Below are 25,243 nucleotides of genomic sequence, written 5' to 3'. Positions count from 1 at the left end.
CTGGTATTAACTATAGTTATTACATAACCACAGTTTGACAGATATGTAATAGACCGACCAAGAAATGTTTGGTTCCTTAAAGTTTGCATAATAAACTCTGAGTTACTCTGAAACTTGACTTACAGAACTTGTTGGAAAGCTACACATGATTATTTATTTTCAGTTAAAAAAAGTTTATTTGCTGAAGGGTTTTGGGGCCAGTTTTAAACGTGCTATATTATGAGATCACCTGTCTAGAAGGCCCTTGTGCATACACGCAGGGCTGCAAGGTAGCCCAGTTTTACAGCAGTTATATACCATTCCAGCATGTGGGTGGGACTGTTTGTGTTTGTGGATGGCAAAGACTGCGCTGCAGCTAAATCTCAGAAAGACAGTAGGGGATTTGAAATGTGTCAGAAGGACAGGGGGTACAGATCTCCTTCAATATGTTTCTGTGTACAAAAGCGAGTTGGAATCGCAGCTGTGGTTGTAAAGGCCTGTTTTTATTGCATTTGTTAATCCTCTCTTCTAAATGTATTATCTCCCGGACTGAATGCACTGATGACTTATTGACTCTTTTTGGCATCCTAAAAGCATTGAGCTCCATCTGCCAAGAGCTGTTTGGCATCGAATCAGCTTTAATCCCCTTTTCCTTGCAGATATCTTAAAAACCCTCCCATCCCTCCCCACCTTTCGCTCTCCCGCTCCCTTTCTCTTGCACACGTTCTTACTCGTTCCTTCATCCTCACTCTTTCTTTTTTCTTCTTTTTTTATCCTTTTTTGCATGTCTGCCGAACTGCTCCACAGCCTCTACACAGGATGTTTCTGAAAGTTTCCAAATGGATTTAAGGGGAAAGATGAAAACCTCTCAAACATCCCATACAAATCTGCATGCAAAAAGTGCTAGGGTCATTTTCATAGCAACTAGCAGATATAATCCACAGGTTTTGTTGTTTCTTTGTGTGTGTCTGCCTCTGCCTGCTCAGATCAGTGTGTTGAATGACCCAGAATCCTCCTGTCTGCACCATCAAGTCTGCATGTTAGTAATCGCTACCGGATTTGTTACACCTAGGTGAATCCTGGGGTGAACTAAAGCATCAATGTTACTGATGGAGAGACATGTACGCATATTCAAGCATGCTTAATATAGGCATAAATATGTGTAATTCCCTCCATCAGTGGATACAATACATACTTTTTGTTAGAACACTTAGGACTTATGTTGGTGGAGCAAATGATGAAGGGTCTCTTGAGCACATTCTGATATATTTTGACATTCATTTGGCTTGTTTGTATTTTATACAGCTGTTTGAATGGCTAAACCTGTAGGTTAGATCTTCTAAGCCTGTTGAATTCTTAAGTCATGGAATTGGTGGATTTTAAACACAAAAAATATTTTAAACACAATTTAAGATCCAATTCAATGTCATTTAGATTTTATATTGAATGGTCCTACATTTATGACTTCATGCAGTTCATCATGAAAACTTTTTGCGCAAATAAGATAAAGGTCTTAGTCTGTGACTGCAAAGTTAGTGGTCACATCCTTCTCAGTACTGTAGTTTTTCAGTCTTAAGGTTATTGTCCCACAATCCATCTCCACACCAGTAGACCCAGGATCCACTTTATCTACATTACATCCCTGACAGACAGACACTGTCGCTTGATTCTAAAGGTGCAGCAGGCACAATATCCTGCACAGTAAAACTCCATTTCCTAAGCTTTATCCTCAAATGCATAGGAATGGGTTGTCAGGGGCCGGGGGCCCTGTGAAACGCTCTGATTAGGATCTAATGAAGCCATCAATTAGTTTGACAAAGTTTCTGGACACCTCTTAGCCAAAGGCTAGAAAAGGCTTGTGTTTTATTCCACTTTTTCTTCAATTGCCTCTCTGGGAGAGGAACTACTGCAGAGCTAATAAAGAACCTGTAACCAAGGAACAGAGACTCAAGTGTCTAGTGCCTTGTCAGTGTCTCCACAGAGATCATTTGTAGGTTTTCTTATAAGGTAAAAGTTTTAAATGGAACTATTACTACTACTGCTACTCCTGTTTCAGACAGGAGACAAGTGTGAACAGGAAATAGGACTCCCTGACACTGGTGCACAGGAACATTTATGAACAAAGAATTCTGAAATGTGAAAGTAAGGATAAAAAAGAGACTCTCCTGATAACCGAGAGGTCGTACTTGAGCTGAAATAACCTTGAATCAACGAAACGTTGAGCGATCGCATGAATGAACACGGGCACTGTGAGTAGTCTGGGTGAGGCGTTTAAAAACACAGCTGTACCATTGAAAATAGATTAACCAGATGAATCCAAGGTGCCTTTCCTTTAGTTTGGGTCAAAAGCAAAGCCATAAGCACAATAACAAAAAATCCACAGTGAAGTAATTCAATTTGTCTGTTAAAATATTCAGGTCTTCAACAGCATATTTCCTGTATTGAGTTAGACCCGCCCACACTCAGAGAGTCAGTTGAGAGTGCCTTGGGGTTTCCTGTAAAGTGTTTACTTTTCCCCTTTATAACTGTAGCCCCTCCCCTTCTTGTTTGAGCACAACCTCTAAGTTTGGAAAGGACTGAAACGGACAAAATGCTAAGAGAATGAATGCATTAGATGTTACCGTCATAAGGTGTGTGCACATAATCACTGGTCCAATAGTCAGTCCATATAGAGAATAATCACATTGTGATTCTAGTCATTTCCTGAAGCTTCATCTCATTCGCATTTCCTGTAATTAATCTATTAACTACTTGTCTCTGGGGACGCTGCTGCTCAGTAATGTGTTAGCGAATGCGCTCTAACATCGTTACAGATGTGAACACCACCCAACCATACAGACAGGAAAATATGAAGGTTAAATGCACAGGTTAACATCGGGTTAACAAACCAGTTAACAAGCAAGACACAGGTGAGCGTGATAAGGGATGGGGAGTAAGAATCTTATATGGAGGTGAGAACAAAAACAAAGTAGCAAAAGTAATGGTAATAGTTTCATTTTAAAGTTTTGCCTCATAAGAAAATCTATTAATGATATCTGTGGAGACACTGACATGTAGTTCAGTCGTTTATATTGCTTGTTTACTGGTCAACCAGGCTATGGGAACACAGACTCCAGACAATCAATATAAATAGCCCAACCCAACACCTAGAGTGGGGTCCGAAGGTAACTAAGCAGCCATTATTGTTGTTGTAGCTCTTTTTTATCTCTGTAATCAGGAATTAGGCAGTGGACAGTCATTACTTCGTAACCTTCCTCAGTCTGGGTTCTTTTTTTAGTGGTGAAGTCACATGCCGTTTCAACACTTGCATTGTATTCTGAAAGACTAGTGCTGGCCCAGTGTTAATTTGCTACAAGGTCATTCTCAATATAGCACTAAAAGTGACTTGGTTTATCAGACATTGCAGTTTTCACACATGTGAACGTCACAGTCCGTTAGGTATATGAGAATATCCAGCCAACAGTGGTCAGGTGCACAAAAGCAGACTATTGATGAAGAGCTGGAGAATGATTGTCCCGAACTGCATAGCAACAGATGGACCGTATTCTCTAACGATACACCTACAACGCGTTTCTAATAAATGTTTCAAACAAGGTGGGTGGTAAATGTGCACTGGAAAAAAAAAAAACTTGATTTAAGTAGGAGCCCCCACCTCACCCCACGCAATCTCCAAAGACAGGTGCATCTATCTCACAGGTACAGCCGCCGTTCCCTGCAGTGTCCATGCGATTTATCTGCGATGTTTTTTCCCCTCTTACCCGATTGTGCATTCTCTCATGTCTAAGCAGCCATGCCGTCAGCGCTGCACCTCTGTCTAATTGTGCGGTGTTGTTTTGAAAGCACGTGTCGGTGCAGTGCAGGAAGACAGAGCAGAAACAAGCAGGAATCATGTCAGGTAAAACTCCCTCTTGGCTTACACCTCAGTTTGAAACGGAGACCATTGTCATGTCTGCTCATTGGTGGGAGAGAGTGTTTTATGAATATTTCATTGCTGGTGTCCCTTCCTGCCTTGGCGCCATCCGGCCTGCATACAGATGTGTCCTATGTGAGGGGCAGAAAGCCCCGTTTGAGAAATGTGGGAAGTTTCATGGATTATTTCTAAATTATTTGTGATTCCAAGAAGGCCGTTATCATATCTGTTTTGCCAGTGCAAATGTTACCTGCAATATACAGGCAATCTATTATGGCTTGAAAAAATGAAACATAATGGATCATTGATATAATGGATATATAATGGAATAATGGATATGATATCAATTCATCATATATGGATATATTATTGTAACAGGACATGGGCACAAACATACTATGCAACTGTTCATGGGGTAAAATCATCAGCCACTCCTGGAAGCTGTGGCCTACATTGTTCGTCCGCTGACCCCACTGATCAGGAAACCGCTGCCCAACATACTGGCCAAGTCAAGTCAAGACCTCTGCATCCTAAGATTTTAGTACTGAAGTCAACTCTCATTTTTGCTAATGCCCCTGAGATCAGCAGTAGGGTTAGTGAGTTGGAGGCTGTGCTATAGGCAGGAGGAGAGGTTGTGCTATGAGTAACTGGTCCGGATCGTTTACCCAGTACAGATGTAATTGATGTTTAAATGTATATATTTCCACAACAATGCCGATATCCTACAATCTAATCTCATAGTCAGTGGTTCTTTAAAAAAAATCCTTTCACCGGCCAGTTACACTCTTACAGATGCAAGGTGTAACGGCATATTAACCCTCATTTTAAAGTTAAGTCCGCTCTACCGTGCAGCAGGCCACTTGGTCTCTGACTCCCGGGACACATGAGTGAGGTGGAGCAGGCAGGGAGGGAGGTTTGATCAGCACTTCTCCCCCCTGGCAGTCACTCCACCCACCTTCTGTCCACTTGAACACAAGCCATTCCTGCTCTCAGTGGCATTAGTGCAGATGAGAGCTTCTCTGCAGGTATTTGACCTCACTGGGCAAAAAGCCTGCCACAAATCCGCCCCAGACACTTAGACCTGACGGTGGCTTTGCAAGTGGGAAAAATCTGTTGTTGTTCCTGTTGCTGCTGTTGTGGGTTATTTTTTTCCTTCTCCAAAATCCTTAGGCTATACAAGCCAGCGTAATGCATCTTGTGCTATGAATTTTGCATGGGGCTTCAGTTTGACTGGTCAGCTAGTCCTCTTGTCTAATACGATCAGTATGGAAGTGTTGTGGGTGTAGCAGTGCCCAAAAAAATCATGAATTAATAATTCAACAGGAGTTTCCCTAGTGAGGACTATATAAATATGGGTTCTAGTGACAAAGCACTTGATAAGGGACCTAAATTACCATTTGAAGACAGGCCTCTAGGCAGCAAACTAACAAATCATGGGTCTCTGTCATTGAAACAGATGTTGAAAATGCAAATGGAATCGTTGTGCTGTTTTTATTTGTTATCGGGAGGCGGCATCCTCTCACTCCCACACGCTGTGTTATTCCTTTACGGGGAGTCGAGAGAGGACACGGCTGAGGAGAGGTGTCCATGACATACATATGTTGGCCAGGACAAATAAAGCTATGTGCATGTCTTTATGTCTCCTCCAATGAAATGTTGTTTGTCATAACTAACAGCGTCCGCATCAAGAAATGCCGACGTGTCTGCCGAGTTCATTGCGGCACATACAGAGATATATGTCTGACCTTCGTGGAAGACAATATTTGTCATTTATGAGCTTCTCCATCTCACTTCGTTGTTGACTCGGTGGCATTTGTGACACAGCCCATGACATAAGTCCACAAGCTTAGTGCGACATCATGGAAAATGCACACTGCAGGTGCTTAAGACTGGCTATAACAACGAACATGCCATATGCCTTAATTTCACATTTGTCTAGAAATGTTGTGCATTTGCGTTCATGGATGTAATGCGAGTTAAACACAGGGAGAGCAAGCGTGCATCTCCCTGAATGGTAATGTGGGCTGGTTTACATCAGTGCTAGTGCTGTTGTCTCTCCCCTCATGCGCTGACAAGCGCAGCAGTGTTGACTCCCACACCTGCATCTAGCTTTGATGGCCTGCCACATCCTTTTTCGTGTGAATGGAAAAGCAAAGCCACTTTGCATGGAAACATCACTGAGTCAATTTTGCTTATCCCTCCATGCGGAAAATAGAGGTGCGATAAGAACCACGTGTGCATTCCAAAATGTGTGCTGTGTCTACTTTATGATAATGTGCACCACTGTGCAAGCAGTATGTAGCAGTGACATTGGCCAAAACCTGAAGGAAATCTCATTACCACCCAGCCAATACCATCCTAATGGGTTAGGCTTAACTTACTGGCTACTGATACATCATTATGCTAAATATACTAAGGGTTCACATATGCTTTGAAAATATGCCCCTGCAGACAAAACTGATGTAGAGTTACACAAATATTATGTGAACTAACAAACTGTAGCTAAAAGTAACATCTAGCAGGCATTTGTGTCAGTCCTTGAGAACTAAACCTCAGTAACAACTGATGCTCCATCATGTTGAGCTAAGGTCTGACTTAGTTTAGGATTTTCACTGATGTATATCATAGAATTACTTAGACAGCAGTTTCCTATCACCTGTTCACTATGTTAAACTTAAGTGTTCTGGGTCCCAATGCCATCCATGTGTAATGTTACTTTATTTCCTAGCATGTAGAAAGTTTTTTGGCTTTATTTTTGTCTTTGTCTTTTGGATGAGTACTGTGTGGAGTCCAGAGGAAAGTAGAAACACATTTCTTAAATGAGTTCTTGTGGATATTGTTAGAAGTCCTTACCCCAGGGTCAATACTTTCCCCCCTAACAGGGCCACCGTTTTTGGCCAGAGGGGAGGAGAGTGGGGGCATACATGTTGGTAATTGCAGTTTTGAGGCAAGAGTATATTGGAATATATGAATAAATGGGCTGAAGTTGGTGGTGAAGTTGGTGGTTTGTGGTTATGTCAGGCTGGTCTGTGAATGCTGACCACAGACACTTTGAGGAATTCAGCGAACATTAATTGAATTAATTAATCAGCATTTTCCTTTCCTGCATTAACTAATATATCGCACATTAGTGGTGGTTCTGGGGTGGGGGGGTCTTTGGGTTAGTAATATATTGCACATTAGTGGTGGTTCTGGGGGGGGGGGGGGGGGGGGGGGGGGGTGGTTGGGTTAGTGCACCTGTCACAACATCCTTGGACCCTCCTAAATGAGGCGTGGTGTCAGACACATAACTTTTGTCAGTGGCAAGTATTGTTGTTATATTTACTGAGTTTTCAGAGCCCTCTATCTAGTGGTTTTAGGAGGTTATATCATTTAGCCACGTTCAGCTACTTTTAGGGCGGTCAAAAAGCTACTGTCCTTAATGAGAAGTTGGCAACACGCAGTCGTCTAGGATAGTGATTTTTAAAATGTGCTGCATATGAAGTACTTTATAGCTCACGCAGAAATCCCATTGTAGTGTGACACTTTTCTGCTCTATAGTTCTATCCAAAAATGAAGAGAAAAGGTGATATATCACACTTCTTTAAAAGAATAATAAAGACACTCGTGCAAAAAGTCATTTAGAGCCAGAGAATTCAGTTATGGCGAACTGGTACAATACTGTATATACCTTTGCCTTGAATATTCAAAAAGATTTAGACTCTGCATATTGCTGTGCATGCAGACACTTCAGTCCTCCCCAATTAACAATTAGATAAATCATTGTGAAGAGCTAATTACTCTATAGTGCCCACTAGGTGGTACTAATGTCTTACTAGAAGTTTAAAGGGGCATAGATACCTTATCATGTTAAGTTTGTACGCTAAGTCATGAAAGTTCACTGTACAGATTGGTGTTTTCACTGCCTTGACGTGTACGAGAGGCTTTGAGAACACATTACAGCAGGATGCAGTTGTCTATTAGTCTACCTCTCCTTTTCAATTGCCACTTCCTCTCAAAGCATAAAGCAAAAAACAGAAACCGACAACGGGGTTTGGCAGGTTATTCATTTGAACTGGCCAATTATCTGAGCCTCAAATGACTTGTACCAGAATGTGATCAGAGGCACTTTTGAAATGATCCAATGTGACATTTATGGAAGAAAAAATGCCCAGACAATGCATATATATTATATTGCGATATGAAGAAAATGCAACTTGATTAAATGGCTGTTGTTGAATGGATATCTATGAAGAATGCAAGTGTCTGATAGCATTTTGCTCTACTAGTATTCAACTGGGAGAGAATGGAAGGTTTCAGCCTGACTATGAGATCCCTGTTGAACAGCAGACCCTGATCAGAGAAGAGGGAATACCAAACACCCCTGCTGGAGTAAGTTTCCTTGAAACAAGGGGTTTCATCATTATTTATGCTTTAAACTACACAAGCATGCCACTATTCATTATTATTCCATCACATTGTGTGTGTGTGTGTGTGTGTTTATGTAAGCACATAGTTAGGTCCTCATTTGTATAGCATGTAAAATGAAAAAAGCAGCAATCACGAACAGGCTTACAAACTCTCTTTCTCCTGCTCAGTGATGAGGAGACGCCTATAATCTGCCTCCTGTAATAATTCCTCCAATAATCTGCATCTTTGTAATCCTCAAAAGGGTGAAAGAAATCATGAGTAAAAAACAAAAGATGCAGCAGGGATATGACAAGCTATTAAAAATCAAGCTGCTTTTTAGAGGCTTACTAAGCATGTCACATGATTTCCCTCCCAAACAGAGAATTGGCAATACAGAACGAAACAATATGTGATAGCAAAGCCCTTCAAAACTACAATAGCTACAAAGTATTAGTTCTTGCTGATTCAGCCAGTGGATGCACACATAATTTCTTTGGGTATCAGGCAAAGATTTCCATGGAAACAGGCAATGGACTTCCTTGTGATTCAGTCATAACATTGCTGGATCATGCACTAGAGAAGCAACATTTCCATGCACCTGCCCTAATCCACATCTTTCCTTCCTGACATTATTGTCTGAATATATTCTTCCTTACAGCAACATGCACTAACTGGCAATGTTTTCTTGCAAAGGTGAATGATCTTCCAAAGAAAGTGAAGTACTATCAGTTACCACCGACCTGGAAAGCTGCTGTTTGTGAAGGGGATGGAAACAAGGGAAGTTCATATCTGCTCCATAATGCCTACAAATGCAATAACATAGAAAGAAGAGTGAAATTCTATTCTAGTGTTTCTGCCACTATAATGCTTTTTTTTTTTAGTAGATTCAGTTTTTTTTTGCAGGGAGGCAGTGCACTCATGTGTAGCAGCATGTCAGCTGAGACCTTAACTGATGTGTTTTCTTTTTATGGTTTGCATCACAGATTTGTCTCATTTTTGTTGCCGTTATGATGATTAAGCTTTGCTTCATATTCGATGCTACACTTATGTCTCGGCCAAATTATGAGATTAAATCCTAAATTTAATCTTTCCTCTATCCCCTTTCTGTTGTCAGTTCCCTCAGAGATTTGAGGTCTTCATTGCTGTAAACCAAACTGACAAAAATGCCAGAAAAATCATGCGGGGGGGGGGGGGGGGGGTGTCACTGGTAATTCAGTTGAAGAGACTACTGTTTAATCAACAACTGCAGAAAGTTGAACAGTTTTTTTCCCTTTACTGGAACAAAATTGCTAGATTGTAAAAGGTGACGACCCCTATTTAAGCACATTAACACAGTTTTCAGGGGTCTGATTTGTCTGTGACACGCTCTGGTCAAAATATCACCAGGATCAATCACCCCAGAACTATTCTCCCTCTGACTGAACAGCTTTGTTCAAAATGGCAAATTTCACTGCCTGTTCCTTTAAATGATAATAAGTCAGTGCTCACACCCCCCTGACTCTTCTTCCATGGGGTGTGTCACCACAGGTTGGGCTTCACACTATGATTCCAAGTGTTAAACATAAACCCTGGGAGAAACATGGCACCTGGAGAAAGAATGTGCAACCATTAATGTTTGAAGAAGAGTCAGACCCTGAGAGGGTTATGAAGTCAGCTCTTTGCTGACACACACAGTACCATATATACTTACACACTGCAAAGTTTGCCCGTTCCAAAGTACAGATGGAAGTGATGCATTTTTTCCTCTAGCGCATCATGCTAGTCTTGCTAGCTTTCAGTCATGCTAGCCTTTTCATGCTAGGCCCAGACATCGCGTTGCTGTTCTTAGATTGTCACGCTACGTTGATCATCCATGATGTTCATAATCTTGCCTAAAGGTGGAAATGTGTCAGCAGTGTCAAAATTAGGATTAATTCTGTAGTCTGATCCTGGTATTAGTGAGTGGGTCAGTATAACAGACCTTCCTTTAAATCAGTTTGACTCTTGCATCATACAGAAATCTTTTTGTCTCAGTTGGAGATCAGTTGTCTTCTATCACTGATCTTACACATGGAGTCCACCAGTGATTCATCCTTTGCCCCATTTTTTTTTCATTGTGTATGCTTCCTCTTGGGGTTTAATTCAATGTTTTACAGTAATATTTCATGTTGAAGATCCCAATTGTATTTTTGTGAATTGTGTTGGTGTCTATTCATCCTAGATCACTGAAGTCTTCAAATCAAGCAATGGGTTTTGGCCTGTTACAAGAGCAAAGCAACAGATTAACTGTTGCTGTTCATGCCTCCAAACATTGAAACAGCCTCTGCTTTGATATTGAACTTTCTGATTCAACCACCATTTTTGAGAAATGGCTTAAAATTTAGTTTTATGCTGCAGCAGACAGCATGTCTAATGTCAGTTCAGGGATTAGCAGTTTTTGTATGAACCAGACTTTGTATGACTAATGTTTCTTTTTTCCACCTGCAACATATGCACCCCCCCACTCTTTGGGGAGCTACTGACTCAATGCAGTCAGATTCAGTGTAAACCTCAGCAATGGCTGTGATATTCCTGAAATCTGATATTTAAAATATCTTACAAAGAGCAAATATTGCATCCCTGCCATCTTGTCTTGGTATTATTCTTTAGAAAGGATCGACAGATCATCAAAACAACATGGTCCTCTGGGAACTAAGGTTAAAAAATAACATTTTCCCGCAGTTGTGGTTGTACATTAAACTGTAACTATGAAAAGTGACATATTGGGCAATATTGGACAGCGACATAGACTGATGTCGTGATTTACATGCTAAACCACATACAAGTTTAGGGGAATTTCAATCATTATTGAAAGCATCGTATTTCATATGAGTGAAAGCTGCAGGGTTTTGTGTGGGCACTCCCAACACAGTTGACCAAAGGCAAAAGGTTCGCTCTGTGACAACGTGGACAGTAGGAGATGTATGGGGAGAACGTGAAGGAAACACAAGAAGGAAGGAAACCGAACATAAAGGTATATCTCCAAACTATGATATGACTTTGTAATATAACAGAAAATATTGCAGGACTACAAAAGATAAATACTAAATAAAGCCTCGTAAATTGAGTTCTGTGCTAACAATTAAAGTCAAAGTAATAATGTATACTTATGAGGGTACCAAGGATATGCTCTGTACATTCTTAAAAATCTCTCAGATACATGGGTCAAAACTACAAGCACATAGGCAGCTTAGCCCTCTGTAAAAGCCTATAAATGTAAGTAAAAAGAGACAGCTATTGTAGAATAATAGTTAAAAATAGTTTATCATAATTGATCATATTGAATGTAAAATCATTTTTGGTCATGTAAGGCAACATCTGTATCATGTAAGGCAACATCTGTTCACCTGTATCTATGTACTGTATGTACATCTGTGTGAATGTGTGTGTGTTATTCGTATCAACCGACCCTTGTCTCGTTGTTGTGTGTTGGACTTGTCACTTGTAGTCATTTCAGTGTGTGTCTTTGTCTATGCTCGTTGTTGGACCTGTGCAGTTCGTATCACTGTTTGGGAACTAAGTGCTATTGTATGAATAAAGACGCTGTTCTGCACATCGCTCTCTCTGCACCCGCACGTTACAGATCAATCGACCAATGAAAGATGCAGAGAAGGAAGCATTGCAGGAAGAGTTCGCCCACAGGGGATTCTGGACCTGATGTCAGGAGGGGGGGGGGGGGGGATTTGCTACACCAGGGCTGTACTCCCTGAGTCTGTAGAGGAGCTCAAGGAGCCCTGGTATTCTGTGCCCTCCTCCAATGCTCCTAGGGGGAGTCAGGGAATATTTGGGGGCTCAGGAGCTGTGCTCCCTCCGAGTCTGATGAGGAGCTCGAGGAGCCCTGGTACTCCGAGCCTGGAGATTCCTGGTTCTGGCGGTTTTGTGCTGTTATTCCGCCCTCTGTTGTGGGTGTGGTCCTTAACTGCCGTGGCTGGGCGCTCCGAGAGGAGCCAGCCTTGGTGGGGGGGATCTGTCACAGTACAGCCTCTGACCCCTCCCTTCAGGCATGTCAGTATGTGTGGGTACATTCATCTATGCTTATGTATGTGCTTCTGTGTGTGTGTGTGTGTGTGTGTTTGTGTCTGGGTTATTCGTACCACCTGTCCCTCAACTCATTGTTGTGTTACACTTGTCACATGTAGTCATCTGTGTATTTAAGTGTGTGTCTTGCCTATGTTCGTTCGTCAGTTGGTTTAGGGCCTGTTTTATAGATTTTTTTATAGATTGTTGTATAAATAAAGATGTTGTTTCCACATGATGCTCTTGTTTTGGGATCCTGCCCGCACATTACAATTAACAAGCCAGTGGTAGTTTAGTTGCTTCTTAGAATGAGCTGCTACCACAAGGCACTGCTACGATTTTTTAGGATAAATAGGATAACTCAATTACTCTTGTGGATAAAAAAAAATACAGCCATTATATCAGTCACAAGGACACAAATTGGAACAGTTTGTGCAATTGGAACAGTTTGTATTGTAAGTAAACTTTCAGTAAAGTAAACTACAAGTAGTGTACATATTGGCTAACAATTTTTATGTTATGAACATTTCTCATTCCATGCAGCAAACCAATTTCCTTTCTGTGTGGACACCATAGTATGGTAAGAATGGCACCTGCAGTCGGAGGTCCTGTGGGTTACACTCCTCCAGAGGGAGGCTGGGGATGGGCCGTGGTGGCAGGTGCCTTCATCTCTATTGGTTTCTCCTACGCCTTTCCAAAGTCCATCACGGTGTTCTTCAAGGATATTGAGGTGATCTTCAATGCCAGCACAAGTCGAGTCTCCTGGATCTCCTCCCTCAACGCTTCATTCATATATGCAGGAGGTAAAAGAAGAGCTTTATTTAGCCTCTTTGAATCTCCATATAATGAGGTACTGTCAGCCATCATAAGGTAGATTCCAAGCCTTATTCTGGAAGATCATTTAGATAAATTCTCCACTTGTGCTAGGTGGGCAATGAAAATACAAATACCGGTAATGATTTCCCTTTGCACTATACACCTTTCTGGCCATGATTTTGGTGTGAGTGTAAATAGAAAAGTCTTAAAAGCCCTCAGGTGTTCTTATGTGATTTCACTTCCTCGGGACATGCTTGACTTTATTTTAAATCTGCCCAGCACATAGGAGCACTCACTGAAGACTAATCTTACAACATGTACCTGTTGGATGTTATTTCTTCTTGGACGTAATAGGAACAAGGCTTTTCTGGTCTATAGTCTTTGTGTCTACTGATCCCCTGACATGGTACTGACCCACAGGTCTACTGTTAAGAGCAGTGACGCCCTAACAGGGACTGAATGAAAAAAAAAAATCTAGAATGTTCCATTCATTTAGAAGCAGTGCCATCAGCTAACTCATTCAAGACTAAAACTAGCTACCTGGAGCTGAAGCTAGAGATCATCTTCATCCAGAACTGTAACCAGCATTAAAATCACTGGCCACTGATATGTACATACCAACATATGCTACTGAAAATACATCACAATTTATAGACATTTGTACATGTGCTTTTCTCTGTTAATCTAAGAGTAATATAACAATTCTCTGTTAATCTAATGGTAACAGTAATCTAACAAGCTATCTTCTATCTAACACAATCTTCTATTTTGACTTGACTGATAAGTTCCTACATAATGAATTCTGCAACGAAGCCTGGATTTTAAATGATTTACTGTATAAGAGAGTACTGTGTAAGGGAATTCTACCTAATCATATCTGAATGATTATTCAATTTACTAATACTCCCCTCGCCTTCACCAATTTCCACTGCAATTTCAATCAGTCTGTCCCATATATTTTGTCCCAGTGCTATAGTGCCCTTGAAATCAAGGCTACCTCTAGCCAGCATCTTCTGGAGGCCAAAGTTGCCCTCCCCAGATGCAGCAGTTCAGGTTTTGGATGAGATATTAAACGTACAACTGTAGTGGTGCAGTTAATGGACCTAATGGTCTCTTGAAAGTGGCCTAGCAATGTTATAGGTAGGAACTTACAATTGAATATAACTTAATGCACTCCACTGTCTTCTTGCACAGTTTGGTATCTACACCTTGCAGTTTTCTTACTATTTACAGGCCCAATCAGCAGCATCCTGGTGAATAAGTATGGTAGTCGTCCAGTAATGATAGCAGGGGGCATCCTCTCAGGAGCTGGACTCATTGGAGCTTCGTTCTGTAACACAGTGGAGGGCTTGTATTTCTGTGTGGGTGTGATAGGAGGTGAGTTTAGTGAATATGCATGCAATATGGGCAAATGAATGTACAAATACAAATTAAAAGCAAAATCAATTTTAGCGCCTCCTTTTGTGAGCTTGTCTGAAAATGTAATTTCATGTCTTCACAGGTCTGGGGCTTGCATTCAATCTCAATCCAGCTCTTATAATGATTAGTAAATACTTCTACAAGAGGAGGCCTTTTGCTAATGGAATTGCCATGGCTGGTGCCCCAGTCTTTCTGTCAACATTAGCCCCCCTGAACAGCTGGCTATATGAGCACTTTGGCTTGAGGGGTAGTTTCCTTATCCTTGGAGGGATTCTGCTCAACTGCTGTGTGGCTGGATCTCTTATGAGGCCCATTGGGCCAAATCCCAAACCTGCTGTGAAAGAGTCCAACACTCCTGGCGAGAAGAAGACTGTGATGGAGGTTATAAACAGTTTCATTGACCTGTCCCTCTTCAAACACGTTGGATTCCTCCTGTACCTCGCAGGCAATGTGGTATTGTTCTGTGGCCTATTCACCCCTCTTGTGTTCCTGAGTAATTATGCCAAGACTAGGGGTATTTCAAATGAGAAGGCAGCATCTCTGCTCTCAATATTGGCCATAGTGGACATGGTGGCGCGGCCCTCCATGGGAACATTGGCCAACACCAAATGGGTGCGACCCAGAGTGCAATACTTCTTTGCAGCCTCTGTTCTGTTTAATGGTGTTTGCCACCTGCTTGCACCACTGTCTGTGGACTACGTAGGATTTGTGGTCTACGCAATCTTCTTTGGCTTTGCATTTGGGTGGCTGTGTTCTGTTCTGTTTGAAACCCTGATGGATCTGGTGGGAGCCCAACGCTTCTCCAGTGCAGTGGGGTTGGTGACCATTGTGGAGTGTGTCCCAGTGTTACTTGCACCACCTGTGCTAGGTAAGTCTTTCACTCCTTGAACAGTAGAACCCCAGAACTCAATGCTAATTCGTTCCGGAAGGAGCGATGCAGTCGAGTTCCGAATCAATGTATCCCATAAGAAATAACTGAAAATGGATTAATCCATTCTCAACCATCGAGTTGAATTTCAATGCTAAGTCCGTCTATAATCGCCTTTTTCAACCCAATTTTGTTCTTAACGTTTTCAGCTTCTGCTTTTCTTTCTTGGGACCCATGTTTTTTGTCTAAAAGAACAAAAACCACAAAAAAAAACAAAAATAGGCTACAGCAAAAGCTTAGAGCACAGCCTCAAAAATGGTTTAAAACTAGGGGTGTGACGATACACTCAGCTCACGAGATGAGATGAGACACGATATTGGGTTAACGAAGACGAGACGAGATTTTAAGAACACTAAAATGACAAATTATATGGCTGGACAACAGACATTTAACTGAGTTACATATGCATTTTGAAATGTTTTATTATAACTCTTAACATGCATTAAGCATGAATTTTAATAAAGTTCATGCTTAATGCATGTTAAGAGTTATAATAAAACATTGAACTTTTAATAAACTTCTTCCTCTACAAATTGAAATTAAAATAAAATTTCATAAAAGTTAAAATAAAATAAATAAAATTAAATATTTCTCCTTTTTTCAAGCGCAAACAATATTACAGTGAGTCCCCGCTTAACGACAGGGTTATGTGACGCTCGATATAGGAGGCACGACGAACGTCAAACTGTGCAACGTATAACATTTATTGAATTAACAAACACGTGAAGCTCCGTGCGGAGTGCAAACGGAACACACACCTCTCACACAGGCACGAAACTTTAGACAAAGACGAGCACAAGACACTGCGCGAACGCACATTATATAGGTGATTAACACAGACCCTCGTGATCTCGAGACAAGGCACAGGTGATACTACGAACACGCTCACGGACAACCCACACCCACGGAACTACTTATATGGACATAACAGCACGCAGACAACATAGCGGCATGCCCACAGGGAAGGGTCCGGGTCTGTCACCGTAACAGAACCCCCCGCCAGGGGGCTCGCTACTCCCGGAGCGTCCCGCGCAGCTGGAAAGCCCCGAACCTACACCGACAGGCAGGTCCGGAGTCGCCGGGATCACGAGCCTCCGAGAGCCGTCTCCCCCGGTGGAGGGAACCGCCACGAACAGCCCTAGTACACCTTCCCTGGGAAGACAGGGGAAAATACATTAAACAACGGCACGTTGACAAACACACACACAGGTACATGAAACACGAAAGGCACAAGAGGGAAAAGGAGATTAGGGAACAACAACGAGACAGACAAACAGACGGGTACCGGCAGCCATGGGACCGCTAGCAAGCTTGCAGCCAGCAGCGCAAATCCCCCTGGGGCAACGGGATAGACCGGAGGCGTGATCCCTCCGGTCGGGACAGTACCCCCAGCGCACGCAGCGCTGGGTGTTGCTCCGGGCGCGCTCGCGCCCTCCTGCGGTGGTCGCGGCGTTTCTGCCGCGCCTCCAGGCGCCACCGGAGGAACCCTCTTTCGCCGCACGCTGACGGCCCTACGAGGCGGCGGTCTTGCAGCTTTTCTGGGCACCACCGGAGGTCCTGTCTTTTGCCGCGAACCGGTGGCGGTTCGAGGAGCCCCTGTCGGAGACCTCAACCTCCACTCCTGGCCGCTGGCAAAGCCAGTCTCCCCTCGTACCTCTCGGGGTAGCGGCTTCTCGTCCCCTGCCGTCTCCATCTCCTCTTCCTCGGAGAGCTCCTGGTCCACAGCCATCGGCTCCTCGGAGTCAGGATAGCGCGACCAGCTCATCTCGCTCCCCTCCGAGGGAGCACAAGGAACCTTCTCTCTGTCAGGGCACCCCTTCTCTGACCTAACGGTCTCTTCGGAGCTGACAGAGAGGCTGTCTTCCTCCTCGCCTTAGCAGACGGTGGGAACGGAGTACTCAGACGGCGGAGGGCTGACATCATCTTCTCTCCCGTCGTAGCAGACGGTAGGAGCGGAGTAGACTGATGGTGGAGGGCTAACGTCATCCTCTCTCCCGCCGTAGCAGACGGTAGGAGCGGAGTAGACAAACGGTGGAGGGCTAACGTCATCCTCTCTCCCGTCGTAGCAGACGGTAGGAGCGGAGTAGACGGACGGCGGGTAGCGGGCTCCGTCGCCTGTCTCCTCTTCTCCCGACTCTTCACTCTCTGTGTCGAGCTCAGGAGGGGTCGCCGCTACCATACCCGCGTACTCCACCAGAGGGCCCTCTTCTCCCTCATCACCGCTTGACGGGGGGGAGGACTCCCTTCTCAAAGCGCGGAGACCCTCTCGCCACGCAGCTTCAAAGAAGGGGTCCTCTCTCGTATCCTCCTCAGGGTACGCCGGGGGTGGAGAGCAGTGACTCTCCTCCCACACCCTCTGTGCGGCCAGCCGGAAAACTTCGGCCCCTTCCTCGCTTTCGGCCGCCAGAGCCTGACGCAGCAGGTATGCACAAACAGGCTCCTGCTGCTTCACCCCTACTGGGACGGGGGTGTTGTGGTGGCGTGCAGGGGAAGAAGAGTGGTGGTGTTTCGCCTTCTTCTTCCCTTTCTTACGCGCAGATGTGTAACCCGGCATCCTTACGGCTCGTCTTTCTGTGACGCTCGATATAGGAGGCATGACGAACGTCAAACTGTGCAACGTATAACATTTATTGAATTAACAAACACGTGAAGCTCCGTGCGGAGTGCAAACGGAACACACACCTCTCACACAGGCACGAAACTTTAGACAAAGACGAGCACAAGACACTGCGCGAACGCACATTATATAGGTGATTAACACAGACCCTCGTGATCTCGCGACAAGGCACAGGTGATACTACGAACACGCTCACGGACAACCCACACCCACGGAACTACTTATATGGACATAACAGCACGCAGACAACATAGCGGCACGCCCACAGGGAAGGGTCCGGGTCTGTCACCGTAACAGGTTAGAGACTGATAAGTGCGTCGTTAAGCAGTTTTCGTCGATAGTGCGACCAGGGGTGTAGTGGAGGGGGGGGTCGTGGGGGACTTATTTTAACAGGTGGGACGCGTCCCCCCCAGTGGTGTAGTGGGAGTGTGAAGCAGGGGAACACCGTCCCCCCACTTATTTTAACTGGATGTTGCTCTTGCTGAGACTGTTACGTCAAACGCTAGGTTTATACATGATGCGTTAGTAATTCGCCAACTCCTGGCGATTGATGTGACCAAAGCATGAGCTGTCACATGAGTCGGGTCGGTTTTGTTCGAGCTCCGAGACACAATTTTCTCAAAATTTTGCATCGAACTCCGAATATGTGGAGTACTGAGGCGGTCGAGTTCCGGGGTTCTACTGTATATGAGTGCTTTAATTTGTCTAATGTTGCCTTACATTTAGCTCATTTCAGATAGCTATGACATGCTGATGATAACACTTACAAAAGTTATGATGTACTGAGTACTGACACTATCTGTGTACCAGAATAATTAAGTGGGTTTATATTTATATACATGTAGTTCTGGACATATAATTTAGCTATGTACTGTATCATTATTTGTAGATTACAAATACATAAAACAAATATTTGCAGGTTGTACTGAGTGTATTTTGGATAACTGTGTATGTAGCATAATGCTTGTATTGTATCTGGGTTCACAGGAAAATTTAATGACATCTACCATGACTACAAGTACACGTACATAAGCTGTGGAATAATCCTGCTGGTTGCAAGCGTGTTCCTGTTTGTTGGCATGGGCATCAACTACAGGCTGCTGGATAAGGAAGCAAAAGAGGAAACTAAAAGAGCCCAGCTGGAAGGAAACGAGGATGAATCCATGGATACCGCAGCCAAGGAGACCGGCAATGAGGAGGCAGTGGCATTACAAACAGCCAATGATTCCTAAGCTGCAGGAGCTACTGTGTGCTCTAAGTGATGGAGCCTATGTGTGACACGCACAGAAAAGAACCCGGGTGAAGGAAAATAATCACAGGCCTGTTTTATAAGTAATGCACTCTGACTCCTTGTAGGACAGGTTTATGTGTAAAAGATAACTCTAATACTCACCTATACTATAAAAGTGTAGGATGCAGGCTGCATATTTTCAGTAGAGTAACTACCACAGTATTAGTAATAGTTACAGTTAGTGTAGTCTAGAAATAAAGTGCTAGAGCTTTTATTATAAATATTGATATGGCATACCTAGTAAGTCAATGCGTAGTTACATCATGGTTAACATTATGCAGGAATGCATTGAAGGTGTCCTGTTTGTTTCAGTACATATATTATTTTGTTTTTATAGTTTGGCCACAGGCATAAATATAAATAAATAAAATAGGTAGCTGAGATCTGCTCCACTGCAAACTACAGCACGGCTTACGAACACAAAATCTGTTTCTTTGAATTTGAAGCTGTGTCTAAGCCATTTATCTGTGTACCCACAGATAAAACATGGTGTAGAACTTGTTGTCTAAAGAAAACTATAACACTAGCTTATTTTAAAAAATGAAAGTCATAGATTTTATTCTGAAAGAAATAACTAATGACCTGTGTTACCTAGACATATAAGGTTTGTAAATACAGTAGCAATATAAACTAGTTGCAATATTGCAATATATAGCAATCTGAGTGTAAATCTCTCCTTCCTGTCCTGACCTGCCTTAAATGTGATGTCCAGACTGTTTTGCAGTATATCACGAATAAATTCTGCAAAGAATATTAAACAAAATGTCTGTGTCTGTGTGTATAACGTGCTCTTTCTCATAAATAGTCTCTGGCGGTTCACCTGCTAGTTTTTAGGATGCTTATTGTCACTGGGAAGATGAACAAAGTATCCAACATCTCTTTGTTCTGCCACTTCCAGAGTTAGGAGATGAAGAGAAGGTTTAAGTCTTTATCAAAAACAGAATGTAATTTGATTTGAATGAAAGGTTTACCAGACATACCATCAAAACAACTGCTACAACGTAGACACAGTTTCGAGTTTAATGACACAGACACACCCCATACACAGAGAGTAGAAATATAACAAAGGTTGATCATTTCTTTTTCTTTAAATCACTGTACAGTTCAAGGGGTAAAACACAAACCTGCTTTCACCACTACCCACCCCAACCCCAACTCCAGATTAATGCCAAACTTGTATTTAAAAATATGGTGGAAACAAAGGAATCAGTTCACACAAATGCCATTAAAAAGTAACATTGTAATAGTGTCTGGACAGATGAGGGTGGCACATACAATAACAAACAGAAAAGAGCGAAACAACCGATGTAATCACTGTAAGTGCTATATGCGCAAATAACAACTCGCAGTGTGTTCGACACGTTTATCTAAGTCAACGTTATTTCTCTCAAGGGGGGGGAGCAGCACCAGCAGCGTTTCCTTAGTGACACTCCAAGCATGCACAGCACTGGTGGACTGGACCTGTGGACATAGAGGTGTTCAAAATAGCCTACTACATACTACTGGCCTACTGCGTGGGCCCCACATCAGTATGCAGTGTGCAGTATGCAAAGAATTTTTCCAGTACATGAAACATCCCCGGATGACATACTACTTCCGCAAAATATTCCAGTACGCGAACAGAACTATCTTCGTAATGCATGTTCTACAAGGACCAGTATGCAGTATCCAGTATATGCTGAGTGCAGTATGCAGTATGCAGTATGTAGTAGGCTATTTCGAACACAGCCAGAGACAGGGGATAGGAACAGAGACAAGCAACAGTTGTAGGGGGAGTGTCAGTAGGATGGTGAATGAGAGCGAGGGAGGGGCGTAGTGTGTGTGTGTGTGTGTGTGTGTGTGTGTGTGTGTGGGTGTGTGGGTGTGTGCGCCTGTTATTAACTGTCCCTGACACCCTGTTGAGCAATACAGTTTCCAGACAGACATAGGTAACATACTGTATGCTTAGATAAGGTTGTAAAAGAAACAGAATTGAATTATTTCTTGTGGTTATAGGACACTGAATGTGGCAGATTACTATGAGAAATTTACCCAGGCCAAAGCATGCTATGGAGTAGAAATTCCAAAATGCAACTTAGATTTTCCAATAGCATGGTCACTGGATCTTTTGCACTCTCCAAGTTCAGACAATGTAACCTGCTGGAATAACTCCTTATTAGGAAAACTGTAATAAATGTCCAACTTACTGTATAGACCTTGCTTTTGGCATTTATATGACATGCTGTGGATACACATTACTTACAGAGAGAAGTACTTAAAATGTCCACTAGGTGGCACTCACATCATGTTGCAAGGCAAAAAGGCACGTTTTCTTACGGATTAATAGTGTACATTATTAAAGCTTCCATATGACAATTCAAGGCTCTCCACAAAGACTTTAATCACTTAGTGAACTGGTTGTCTGGACTGCCTCTGATACATAGACAGAAAAATTACAAAACAAAACAATAATTTTGCCCTGTGTTGACACAGTGAGAGCCCATATAGATTTTGTGTCTGTCTAATTGTGTCTTAAATATATATTGAAGTATATTTAACGTTAAATTGTACACAATGGAACAGGTATCGTTCAACTGTACCCTGACATTTTCAAATATTGATGAATTCTCTTGTTGCACCTTAGATCAATTTGAAATACTCAGGCGATTAAGATTTGCACTTGATTGGAGATGGAGCGGACTGACATTAGCTGTGTACCATATGTCCGAAACCCTCTGATAAATGTCCGTGTGGCTGGAATTAACCCCCAGTGGATAAAGAGCCCCAGTCTGGCTGCGTGATATATGGCCAGTCCTTGTTAACAGTGTTCCCTTCTGTCAATTCTTTGCTCTGCTCACAAGGTCAGCCTTCTTCTTCATCTGGACACATCTGGACAAATTGGAGTAGCTCGCTGTGTTTTCAGTGATACACACGCATAATCACACACATGCTCGAGTGAACAATCTAGGGAACATGTACACAGATACACACACCCACACACAAGAACACACGTGTTCTCCATTCTCCTCAGACTAGACACCTCCCTTCCGTTCATATTTTGAGAAGTTTACGTAAACAGGAGAGACGTGCAGAAAGCCAAAGATACAGGATGTGCTATACACCCCAAACAGTAAAAGAACAGGGCAAGTAGCTGAGCTACATTCTTGGGCTCATTTAATCTCATTACATGCAGTGGCTTGGATGTAATATGTTCTTTTATATGTGTAAAATGTGAGATTGCATTTCTTTTTCAAGCCTTTATAGAGGTATTTGCACGATGTGTAATATGTCAGTCTCTTTACTCTTTCATGTTTGTCATTTTTAGTCTATACACGTGGTTGCTGAAGGGTCTTAAACCATTCATAAAGCACTTAAGACTAAATGCTGTCATTGGACACTTTGCCTTTTTCAGACCACATAACCTTTGAACTACTTTAGCTACATGTTAAACTGTTAGAAGATCCCAGCAAAGCCACTGTGAGGTACTTCCTATCACATTAAAGCTCGGTGTGTTTAACAATGAAGCTCTCGATGGGAGAGCACAGTGTCGTCCACTCCTCCCTCCTAATACAGAAGCTGGTGTTTATTTTCTCAGGTGCTTTTTTCTACGTATAGGGCCTGGTGTGGAATGTTAGATCTATTGGCAGTGGCCGTCGTTACAATGAGGAGGCTAAACAAATACAGAGGCTAATGGGAGTGTGTCTCCTCCTCTCTCAGCCACCCTGGGTCACCCAGCTTCCTCAGATGAAGGAGAGTAGGAGGCAGCTTAGGTGTGGTTCATAAGGTAAAACACTACATTACTCGTGGAAAAATAAACATTTTATAGTTTATTTCTAGGCCCAGCACACAATCACTGTGAAATCAAAGAAGGACCTAGACTTTGAAAGGCCTGACAGGGCGTGGAGAAAGCCATGTCTTCTGTTGTATAACAGAAGACAATCGTGTTTGGAAAGACGTGTGTTTCTGATGCAATGTTGCTTAAAGAACATTTTGTCAAAACCAAGATGACAGACACTTATACACCTTTACCATTCTGTCTTTCTTTATATTCTTCATACATGTGTAGCACACAGCAGGGCCATATCCCTGTCAGTCTCATATCCCTGCATATTTACAGCTTGTTTTGCCTGTGAACACACGGATAAGCAGGCATGGACTGCTTAGGTTTGTGGTCACCCACTAGCTCATTCAAGAGGGAGATCAAATGGATTCCAGGCCACTTTACTGGACGGCTGCTGTTGATCTGGGCTCCAAATTATTTGCTACTATACGTATTTATATCACTGATGTTTGCAATATATATGTTTTCTGTACAGGTCAGAAAATCTATATTTGGTGAGGTGGGGGGGTGTATTCTTTAGTAATAGTAGCACATGTTTAGAGTTGAATACATTGTACCTTCATGTACATTTTGAGATTCCTCAAAATGCTCTCACAATGGTCTCTATAGTTCCATGTGCAAAAACCAATTACCAATTCAAATTCTATTGAAATTTTATTTGTATGGCACCATTTACAACAGACATTGTCAAAGCAGCTTTACACAAAACCCAGATGTTGACCCCAAATAATCCAACACCAGCAGCAGCAAATAGAAGGTTCCGGATCCAGCATGGGGAAGAGACCCTGAGCGGAGCCAGACTCAACATGGAGCCGGACCGGTTCTGGGCAGCACTAGATACTGGGATTTTGATACTGAAGTTACAGAGGTATTCAGTCCCATTACTCCATTCTACAGTTACATTATCTGGCCAATCCTCTTATCCAGAGAATCTGGCTAATCTTATCTGTTCATTCGTACAACAGTATGTGTGACTCAGACCCATGACTTTGGTGTTGTTAGTTCTTTGTATAATCTGCTTTGCTAGTTGAGCTTTGTTTATGTTCTTCTAAAGCAAACTTCTTCATTCTGATCTGAGCAGAGTCTGTAGCAGGCTCTCTAGCAATTCAACAGCAATGTGAATTTGCAAGTGTACAACCATGTGTGTGTTCTTTTCTTGAACTTCATTGAAAGTTTTGTGAACAGATCATATTTTATTGTGGTTTCTCAAAGCTGGTCATGAATTGTAAAAATGACACATTGTTGTAGACAAGTACCACTGCTCTCATTTCTATTTCTATGTCTTATGTCCTAACTACCGCAAGACAATACAGAGAGTTACTTCAACAATTTTGGAGTTCTGAATGTGAATTTTCTTGTGACGTACAATGAGGCCTTGTTTACTGTCTAGTACGCAATCACACTCAAATCAAAGGAAAGGCTTGTGCTTCAAAGGCCTGAAACAACATAGAGAAATTCATGTTTGAGAAAAAAAAAAAAAGAAACTGTAGCTGACTGTAGAGGCCTGGCCACTGGGCAGTGTAATGTGACGGTAATGCAATCTCTGAAAATACAATAGAGTCCATGGCTTTACTACGGCACCCATGTTCCTTGGCGTTACCTCTTGTGTCTCTTTATATTCCTCACACACATTGTTCATGCTGCAGGACTGTGGAGTGTCTGATGCACAACCCTGCACATTGCCAAATCACGTTTGTCTGCAGAGCAGGATACCCAAACATAGAATACTCAGATTCTTTGTATGCTAGTAGTTTATTCAAATGCTAAGTGCATGATGACTTCATTGTGACCTGTCCTTGGCCCATGCTCAGCTGTTTAACATACATCACATCTGAATCAGGAATGGCTTGAGGAGTGTAGACGTTCATGGCGAGAGAGGGAGTTACTGTAACAAATAATTTATTATGAATTTGGTGCATATTAAAATGGACATTCCGTGTGATTAGGAGTTAAACGTTATCTCCAAGAGCCCAAACCTGTTCTCAGGACCCTCCTGGCAGAGCTAGAAGAGTTCTGAATGAGAATGTGGAACAAAGGAC

The 25,243-nt window shown here is 42.6% G+C and overlaps 1 protein-coding gene across 1 annotated transcript; it reads left to right on the top strand.

The window, feature by feature from the left end:
• The first annotated feature begins 10,900 nt into the window (after positions 1-10,900).
• Positions 10,901-20,137, top strand: LOC143521394 (monocarboxylate transporter 1-like). The gene is made up of 5 exons (XM_077014200.1): positions 10,901-11,270; positions 12,857-13,116; positions 14,363-14,506; positions 14,631-15,416; positions 19,081-20,137. Exons 2-5 carry the CDS (start codon positions 12,891-12,893, stop codon positions 19,323-19,325), a joined length of 1,401 nt encoding a protein of 466 aa, XP_076870315.1. The 5' UTR covers positions 10,901-11,270; positions 12,857-12,890; the 3' UTR covers positions 19,326-20,137.
• Positions 20,138-25,243: the final 5,106 nt, after the last annotated feature.

This window comes from Brachyhypopomus gauderio, chromosome 8 (assembly GCF_052324685.1).
Source record: "Brachyhypopomus gauderio isolate BG-103 chromosome 8, BGAUD_0.2, whole genome shotgun sequence".
Lineage (NCBI taxonomy): Eukaryota > Metazoa > Chordata > Actinopteri > Gymnotiformes > Hypopomidae > Brachyhypopomus > Brachyhypopomus gauderio.
This window is presented reverse-complemented; position numbering and strand designations above follow the sequence as displayed.